The sequence below is a fragment of the Alosa pseudoharengus genome, unplaced genomic scaffold, assembly GCF_046254945.1.
Source record: "Alosa pseudoharengus isolate Yale_2024_CS ecotype anadromous, Long Island Sound unplaced genomic scaffold, YU_APseudo_1.1 YU_APseudo_1.1_scf_9, whole genome shotgun sequence".
Lineage (NCBI taxonomy): Eukaryota > Metazoa > Chordata > Actinopteri > Clupeiformes > Clupeidae > Alosa > Alosa pseudoharengus.
In genome coordinates, this window is record NW_027468881.1 from 29,073,867 (window position 1) to 29,083,639 (window position 9,773).

At 47.4% G+C, this 9,773-nt stretch overlaps 1 protein-coding gene across 1 annotated transcript in view; it reads left to right on the forward strand.

Annotated features, from left to right (window-relative positions):
- Positions 1 to 1,560: 1,560 nt before the first annotated feature.
- fignl2 (fidgetin like 2) overlaps positions 1,561 to 9,773 on the forward strand; it is an 18,459-nt gene continuing 10,246 nt past the window's right edge. The window contains exons 1-2 of the mRNA XM_076276377.1: positions 1,561 to 1,682; positions 3,859 to 4,000. Of these exons, the coding sequence (XP_076132492.1) occupies positions 3,976 to 4,000 (25 nt within the window). The 5' untranslated portion in view covers positions 1,561 to 1,682; positions 3,859 to 3,975. The remainder of the gene's footprint in view (positions 1,683 to 3,858; positions 4,001 to 9,773) is intronic.

Genomic DNA, 9,773 nt, shown 5'->3' on the forward strand with positions numbered 1-9,773 from the left:
CTCAGAATTCACTATTCGTTGAATACCTTGGATTGGAACATTATTAACATTATTAATGGACCTAGGTTTGGAGGGTTAATTATGAGAAACCTTTTTCATAATAAGAATATTGACAACATTGTGTTATATTGTAACTATATCGTAAACGTGCTAATTACCAACCATTTCGTTCGAAAATTCTTAAAACAATGATGGTTTTTAATACTTAATAACATTTGCTAAATGAACCTTACATTTTTCAGTAGCCATAAGTGTGTAGATTTGAACAAAATCTAGTTCTTACCGGGGCTTTTACTGCCTGAAATATCCGATTTTGTTTACCACGCTCGGAGGATAGTGCTGGGCTGGTGGGTGCTTATTCCCAACCTTTCTCAGGCACATGAACGGTTAGCCCGATAATTCAAATAAAAATTCCACTGGAGCTCCAAGCGGATTTGTACACGCAGCCTTACAACACTGTTTACAGCTCTTCGAGTCACGGTAAAATGTAATTTTTGGTACATAGCTAATTTAGATAAACTTATGGTGTGGGTGCTTGCGTTTCTTTAGGAATCCGCTGTCTTGGTTTGTATAGAAATGAATATTTAGTGACACATACACGTAAGAGGTTGGACATACGTGACGGTTGGTAATATGTGACGTTCCTATACATTGTCTATATAAATATATTATATATTCCACTGACCCTCCAAATCTAGGTTTATTATAATGTTCCAAGGTATTTAACGAATAGTGAATTGTGATTTGGTGTTCAAAATGATGCTACTATTAGGCCTTTCCATGGAAGCTAATTTCCTTTACTGCCAATGTTCATTTAATTGCAGGTTAAAATCATTCAAGTATCAAATGCATTTCTAAATATGTTGTAAAGGGACTCTGCGGAGCATAATAGTATTATGTAATACTGCCCAGCTGAGCAGCCATAAATAACTAGAAATTTCTATGCGGCGTTATCGATTGGAAATAATGAGATTTTCTCCCCAGTAGTAAAATTAAACAATTTATGATGTGGATGCCTGGACTGGGTCACTAAATAGAGATTGTGCGGTGGTGGAGCTGGGGGTATTTCCACCACCATCTCAAGGCAACACCAACACTCCCCCTCAGCCCCTACCCCCCTAAGGCTCAAGTCAAGCAGAGTGTTTCCCTCCAACCTACAACTCCTTTGGGCCTGCCCTCCCTCCCTCTCTCTCTCTCTTTCTCTCTCCCTCTCTCTCTCTCTCCCTCTCCCTCTCTCTTTCTCCCTCTCCCTCTCTCTCTCTCTCTCTCTCTCTCTCTCTCTGTGGATGTGACCAGGCAAGAGAATTCAAGCCCCCGCTCTAGGCATGATTGGTCAGCTCACCCCCCCCCCCCACCCCTCCTGCTGCCCTCCTCTCATTCTCTCTCTTTCCCTGCTTAAAGAGTTTTAACAAAAAAAGGGAGGGAGGGAGAGGGGGATGGGAATGGTGGGGGAGGGGAATTGTGTGTGTGTGTGCTCTGTTGTCACTGGTTCGGCGAGAGAGAGGGAGGGAGGGAGAGAGAGAGAGGCAGGGAGGGAGGGAGAGAGTGCAAGAGAGGCAGAGAGAGTTGAGTCGAGTCCCATATGTGGAAAAAAAGCATAGCGTTGCACACACGAGCCTGTCTGCTCCAGGGATTATCTATCTGGTTCTGAATTTGTGCGGAGGAAATGCAGGGATGAAAAGGTAAGCTTCTCTCTCACACACACCATACACACACACACACACACACACACACACACAGACACACAGCCTACACCTGTCCTCTCTCTCTCTCTCTCTCTCTCTCTCTCTCGTGTGTCTTGTTGGCGTTCATGGAGTGTTTGTGCCTCCGTTGCTGCTTGCTGAAGTTGTAAATGATTGAAAGTCAGTGTGTGTGTGTGTGTGTGTGTGTGTGTGTGCGTGTGTGTGTGTGTGTGTGTGTGTGTGTGTGTGTGTGTGTGCGTGCCTCAGTCCTGTTTCCACACCTCTGCTCAGCGCTGCCGCTGCTGTCCTCTCTCTGGCTCTCATTCCAGGGCTCTGTCCTTCGGCTCTCTTAATGAGATCCAGGCTGCACACTCACATACACACTGCATCCAGGTGTCTCTCTTCAAAACGCTCAGTAAAGACAGAAGTTCTGGCCAGTGTGTTGGTGTATGCCTCTGTTTATGTGTATGTGTGTAAGTGTTTGTGCGTGTGTGTGTGCGTGCATGTGTGTGTGTGTGTGCATGTGTGTGTGTGTACTTAGATAAACAGAGCCTTGTCAGCCCACCTTTTGACTGGCCGTAGAGTTGTAAAGCTTGTTAGTTCACTGTTTTAGTCATTTGGACCCAGGGGCAGTTTGGCAGCGGCATGCTGGAAATAGACAAGAAAAGGCATGGAGCCACATAACTCCCAACAGTTTTTAGAACCCAACCACGGTCATGTGATCGTTTTTGGTCAAGGAGAGAGCATGCCTGGAGTAACTAGAGTTACAATACTGCATTTGTTTTTAAAGAAGCCATTCACTACTTGTCAGCATTTTTCCCTAAATATCTTTTTGACCAGCTCTCTTTCATCTCCCTCAAATTACAATAATGGCACTAATTAAGCCATAATTTAACAATTTAGCCTTACTCAAAATAAAACAGGTTCAGCTTGAGGAGCTGGTTAGTGGCTTTTTGAAGCAGTTTTCTGTTATGTATACTATGTGTAAAATGTTAATGTATATATATATATATATATATATATATATATATATATATATTGTAAAGACAATGTGAGAAACTTAGCCAAAGGACTTGTATGTAAGACACTGGTATAAGGCTGTCGAAAGCAATGAGGTTTGAGCGCACATTGTTTAAATAACAGGATTATGCAATATTCTTCAGTTATGTGTGAGCTCCTCTACACTCTACTATGAAAGCAGAGGGAGCCTTCCTATATGTGCACTGCATGTTTGGCAAAAATCCTTATTAGTTAGATAGGCTTTTGTGTTTTTATTTTAACATTTCTTAATTTGTCGATAAATCTATTTTTGTGTCTTTATAAATATCAACGAACACCAGCTGTGTTTTCAAAACTGTTTTATTATTGGCCAGATGTGTACGATTCTATTTTTAAATGTTTAAAACATAAGTTAATTGTATTTGCAGAGGTCACATTGTATAGGTTTTGCATTAAATGTTGAAAATGTACATACTAATTTAAACGTATTTCATACTGTAAATGTTCCTGCTTGTATTTTCAATGGGGCTACTGTAACAGAATCCACAGTAACAGAAGAAAGCGAGTGAAATATCACACAGCTCCGTGGCTGGACTTAGCGGAGCGGAGCTCAGAATCTTGTGAAAGTGCGCTGCTTTGCTGGTTGTAGTGAGCAGTGGTATGCATGAGGCTTTTTGTGTGGCAGATTTAGAAAGGCCCTCTTTAGAGCCGGGGGGGGGGGGGCTGTTAGGGGGGTGGGGGGGCATGGCTTCACAATCAGCTTAAAGGCTGCGCGCTGGCCTCCACACAGTCAATGGCCCAGTGTGCGTCAGATCCAGAGAATGCCACTGTTTATGTTTCACCACGGCCCTGGCCAGCCTTTGTCAGGGCTTTTTTATCACACTGTTTGAGGCTGACCACTTGTGTGTGTGTGTGTGTGTGTGTGTGTGTGTGTGTGTGTGTGTGTGTGTGTTTGTGTGTGTGTGTGTGTGTGTGTGTGTGTGTGTGTGTCTGTGTGTCTGTGTGTCTGTGTGTTACGTTTCAGTGAGTGTCTGTGTGTTTGTCCTGACGAATGGCTTCTGTTGACACTCCACATGATAAAGTGAAAAACTTTTTTTTTGCCCATTTTGCTTCTTTTTCAGAATGAGAGCTGCCGCTGTTTGGATTTCTAATGATGTGTTTTTGTGTCACTCACCAGGGTTGGGTATTGTAAAGTCCCAGTACAAGCACAGGCCAACGATGGACTATAGCCGGACAGACGCCAACCTGGGTTTTCCTGCAAAACTGTCATCTTAAAAGAGACCCAGTTCGCAGAATGCTGAGTCCCATTGTCCCCTATAGTAAGTACAGCCACCCTCCTCATATTATGTCACACACTGTGGACTTAGTAACCTTGGGTGTTTAACAAGCAGCAGATTCAAAAATCAATGCTGTGCACAAGGCTTGACACTCATGTGCTCAAGTTGAAAGGTAAAGACATTTCAAAGGGATAGTAAGGTTGGGCAGGTAGAATTTATTCACATGAGGTCCTTCCTTTCTGGTTTGTGTGTGTGTGTGTGTGTGTGTGTGTGTGTGTGTGTGTGTGTGTGTGTGTCTGTGTCTGTGTCTGTGTCTGTGTCTGTCTGTGTCTGTCTGTGTGTTTGTGTGTGTGTGTGTGTGTGTGTGTGTGCGCGCATGTTTCATGTCAGAGATGAGAGGACAAGAGAGGAAACAGAGAGAGGGAGAGAGAGAGAGGGAGGGAGGGAGGGAGGGAGAGCAGGATGATGGCTTTAGCAGCAGAAGCCCCATGGCTCTAACAGTGTCATCCCCACAGACCGCTCTCAGCTCTCTTCTTCTCTAGTTTACCACCCCCCCCTCTCTCCCCCTCCTCCTCCTCTCTCTTCAATGCTGACCTAATAACTGACGTGTCCAGTTTTAGACCCCCGCCCTTCCCCTGTCAGCCCTCATCTCAGCTCAGCTCAGCGCTCGGCCGCTCCAAAACCGCATTGTCTTCGGGCCAGCATGGGGCAGCGGCCGGTGGCCACCTCTCGGGGTGTGGAGTCTATTCTCAGCTGACCCACGGGCCTCCCGGTGGTGGTCCTCTGTGGCCACCGCATGTACAAGAAAGGAGAAAAAGGAGCTCCCGCCCGCCACACAGCCCAAATCAGATCAATTTAAAAGCGCGATTACATAGCCGTGAATGGAGTCGGTGGCCGCTGCTCCTCGCGCACATAAAATACACACTTGGCCACGCGCTGGTGCCTTTCATTACGCCTGAGATGAGAAGTCCGAGGGGGAGAGAGGATTTAGCCAATGATTCTGTTCGGCATGAATAGCCCTTTTAAAAGTGGAACCCTTCACGAGGATGGGGTTTATGTTTTTATAACGACTGGACTTCTGAGGATGGCATTCATTTTACTCTAGCTTTATATTGGGAGGGAGCTTTTACAAGAAACTCAATCAGGGATTGGACAGTGGATTGATGGTGAAGGGAGAGATACGCACACACACACACACACACACACACACACACACAAACACACACACACACACAGATATATTTATGTACATAATTATTTTCGGAGAGCTTTTCAGCAAACAATAAACCCAGATTACCAGGCCAGATAATCTGCAAGAGTTCCTGAATAGGTTGGGCTGAGGGCAGGCCTCTGAATGCCAAGCGTTCGCCATGCTGGAATTCACAGTCCTGACAGCCTTCTCTAACAAGCCTGGCAGCATTCTATAACGTAAACCATGTAATAATTAAACAACTTTCACACCATTTGTCATTTTTTCATAGCTAGCGGTAGACGAAAGCCTCCTTTTGTCTTGCTGACTGTACATTGTCTCTGTCCTTTGGGGGTGTAAAATGCATTTTGCGAATCAGTTCTGAATTGATTTTCCTAACCTTAGAAACATCAATAGCATAGGAAAGCCATGCAGCGTCCTCATCCATTAACTTTGGGCTGATCTGAGAAGCCTGCCGACGAGCCATTCGTCCAGTGCCTCCCAGGAGTCCGTCGCTCTCCCTTTTGTGTGACGGTCGTTTATTTTCAAGAATGTCACGAAGCCCTGATGGAATATTTGGCATTCCTTTTTTTTTCTGCCCGGACCCTGTTCTCCGAGGCCTCACGTGTGTCTGGGTCCTCAGATGTACAGAAATACTAGTGCAGTGTGTTAGTCTGAAGACAAGCCAAGCCTGCCAGGATAGCAGCATGTATTGTAGGTCATGCCCAGAGCTGGCTGTCTGTTTTATTTATTAACACTGGTCATAGTGATTGAGACTGGGAGACTGGGAGTGAGAGGGTGTGTTTCTCTACGGTGTGTGTGTGTGTGTGTGTGTGTGAACAGGCAGCATAAGACTGGACATACGGGTGTTAGATATCTGCCGTGTTTACTCTAGGACTCCTTAAGCACAGGGGAATTCTGCTCTGTTTTCCCTGCTCCTCCTCCTTCCGCCTCTCCTCTCCTTATTCCCCACACTTCCCCTGTTAGTAAATCAAGCCAGGGCTGCTTAGCTTATGAGGTCTCCATGTGAATAGTGTCATGTCCATGCTAGAATGTTTTTTTTTTTGTGGGGAGAAGGGCCGATCGCACTATGAATGACAGAGTCACTTTAAGATCCTCAGAACAAACAGTCAAAACATTCCCTCACAAGTGCACACGCTCATATGTGAATTGACCGATTCGCACAAGCACACACACACACACACACGTGCACAAAGTTGTACACACATACACATACTGTCTTTCAACTCACATGTACACACAGATGGGTATCTGTGGGTACATTACTCACACACACACACACACACACACACACACACACACACACACACACACACACACACACACACAGGTTCATACAGACAAACCATTCACACATGCACAGTGAACACACACACACACACACACACACACACACACACACACACACACACACACACACACACAGACAGGAACACAGAGAGGTGTTCTTTGTCCACGGTGTCTGTGTCCTCCCGCCGCCTGCTTGTCCACTCCCAGTGGCTGCACCCCTGGCTCTCTCCCTGGTGTGCGGCGGCGGCAAGCTGAGCGGCGACACAGGCCGGACCTACAGGAAACCTGAGAGAGATTCCCGGGGCCATGGATACTCCTGCAGGGATTTGGGCCACAGAGTCCGTAATCTGCACTTCAAACAGGCTCCTAAATCAGTCCCAGGCCAGCCGCCTATACCAGCACCCTGTGCTTCACTCCACGCCAGAGAGAGGGAGTCGCTGGGCCTGGCGTGACCCAGAGAGATGAAATAAACACACACACACACACACACACATACACACATAAACACACAAGCATGCGGACTCATCACCCACCCCCCCCCACACCCCCACCTCAGTTTCTGGGACACACATGCCCCAGATACAGCAGGCACTTCTCCACGATAATCCCATCGGCCGGCAGGACATCAGCAAGATTGTGAAGGGCCAGTGATGTGCGCCTGTGAGGAGGTCATTAAAAGCCTTTTGAATGAGGCGAGGCACGGGCATTGATGAGGGCGAGGTGGGGGGTGGGGATGGGGGGCAAGTGATTTGGATGGGGGAGCTGGAGGCAAGTGGGTGGCAGAAGAGCAGGGTAGCTCTGTTAGAGTCGTTAGCGTAGCGTGCCCCCCTTCCAACACATGCACTCTAATGAGAGGCGATATGAAAGGCGCACTGGAGGGCTGGGATGAGGGCGGGGGGGCGGGGGGGCTGGGGGGCTTGAGTAAACAGTGAGTGCGCTCAAGTGTCTTTTTGAATGAGGGGCTGGGGTCATTAGCGCCGGGTGTGAATGGGGTTTAATTAGCCCCCAACGCACTGTGTGTGTGTGACAGTCAGAGTGTGTATGTGGGTGTGTGTGTGTGTGTGTGAGAGAGAGGGGGTGGGTCTAGTGAATAGAAAAATGCACAGCTCTGCAGAGAGAGAGTATCAGGTTAGAGATGCATGTACCTCTGGGTACTAAAAGCCTGGGGCATCTCTTGCCCACACACACACACACACACACACTTCAGCGTCACAGAGGACTGCTCATTAGGCTAAATCTCGGGTGCAATTAAGCTCCCAATCAAGGCAAGGAGGAGGAGGGTAGCCTAATTTAGGCAGCACATTCCTGCTCCAGGGGCAGAATTATAAACCCACAAAGACAAAAGTCTCTCTCGCTGTCTCTCTCTCTCTGTCTCTCTCTGTCTCTGTTTCTCTCTCTATCTCTGTCTCTCTCTCTCACTCTGTCTTCTTTCTCTCTCTCTCTGTTATCTGTGTGGATGCATGTCTCTATATCAGAGCGTAGTCTGCATAGATATATGATAAAATAGAGTTGTAATACTGGAATGAGGAGAGTGGATAATGCCTTAATTCTATGCTTGCACAGTGGGGGATTGCAGCTTGTGGGAGAGGCCCAGAAAATCTGCGCTTAAGCCCATTTTGTTTGTAAATATCCACACTGAAAACATGGTAGCAAGGTCAGTAAATAAACTCAGCAAAAGGCAAAGAGAGAGAGAGAGAGTGAGAGAGAGAGAGAGAGAGGCCAAGGGATTTGGAAAGAGAGGAATGTGCATCTGCACTGACCAAAAGAAGAAGGGGAGCACTAGGGAGGGGGCAGGGAGGATGGGAGGGAGTGGGAGGGAGGAGGAAAGAGAGAGGGATTGGTAGAGGGATGGAAGGAGGAAAAGAGGGGGAGATGGAGGAGAGTTTGGGTGAGAGAGACAGATGGAAGGGGGTGATTGGTCATTGCAGAGCCTGAGGACAGCTGGTCTTTGATATATTAGTGGGCACAATGACCTAAACCCAGCCTTCAGCCACACTAAATAGGCTCCCTGTTTTTCTTAAAGGAGGGGGGGTGCAGACCTCTTCTGGCCATTTGTGGACATGAGGTAGCAGGCAAGGGGTGGGAGAGCTAGTTCCTCAAATTACAGACACCAAAAGTGACTCGTCTTTGACATATATTAACATATTTTCCACTAAGAGGCATGTTTCGGTTTCAATGTATAATTTAGCTTGTGCAGCCATGAAATAGTGCAAGATATGGAGTCAAGTGTGGAAACAGAATAATTATTTTGTCAGTGTAGTAGGATACTGTTCAGTGTTTGTAGCTATGAATTAATTTCTATAAATGTATAAAACCTTCTGTCATGTATCCAAGTAGATTTGTTTTTCAGTGGTCCTATGATAAAGGCACACACACAGACACACACACACACACACACACACACACACACACACACACACACACACACACACACACACACACACAAACACACATACACACAGAGAGACTCAGCCTTAGGCTGACACATAGAGGAGAGATAATGCCCTCTAAGATTAGAGATTAGACCACGACGGTCCGGATGGGATGCATCTCAGTGGGAGAAGAAGAAAGAGACAGAGAGAGAGAGAGAGAGCTGCCAGTCCTGAAGATGGAGGGCAGGCATGCAGGAGGGGGGTCTTCTCTCCTGGGAGCCCCGTGGTGCCTGCTCAAAAAGAGCCGCAGCGTCTGCAAGAGCCCTGAGCAGCAGGTGTGACAACTCGTAAGAGCTCCTCTGACTCCTTCTGTTATTACATCTTTTTAAGGCCATGAAAGAGGGAGCAGATGAGGGAGAGAGAGAGGAAGAGAGAGAGAGGAAGAGAGAGAGAGGAAGAGAGAGAGATTGGGTTTCGCGTGATTGATCACATCCCCTGTGACTAATGCATAGATTTATAATAATTTTCTCCGCAGTGCCCGATTCTGCATGGCTTATAAATTACGAGTCCCCCCGTTGTCCGGCGCTAATGGCCTTGGGACGGTCTCTGTGGTGAGGACCTCGCCGCGGCCAGGGGAACCCTCCACGGCCCCGCTCTGCTCATTATTACGGCCCCCGACACCTCCCAGCCCACCAGGGACCCACCCGGCACATGTGCACGTGCAGCATCCACGTCCGAGCACACGCAAAACACTCACTGGGCAGTCAGACGCGGTCGATGACCGACACCATACACGTTCAGTAGAGTGCAGTGTCCGTGGCTGGGGGCAGAGGAGAGGGAGAGTGTCGGTGTGGGAGAAGGTCCAGTGTCATATGAAGGGGCTTCAGCGGAGCACAAGTAGCTGGATGAGGGGCGTTGCGGGTTTCCATGAATCTGTCAGAAA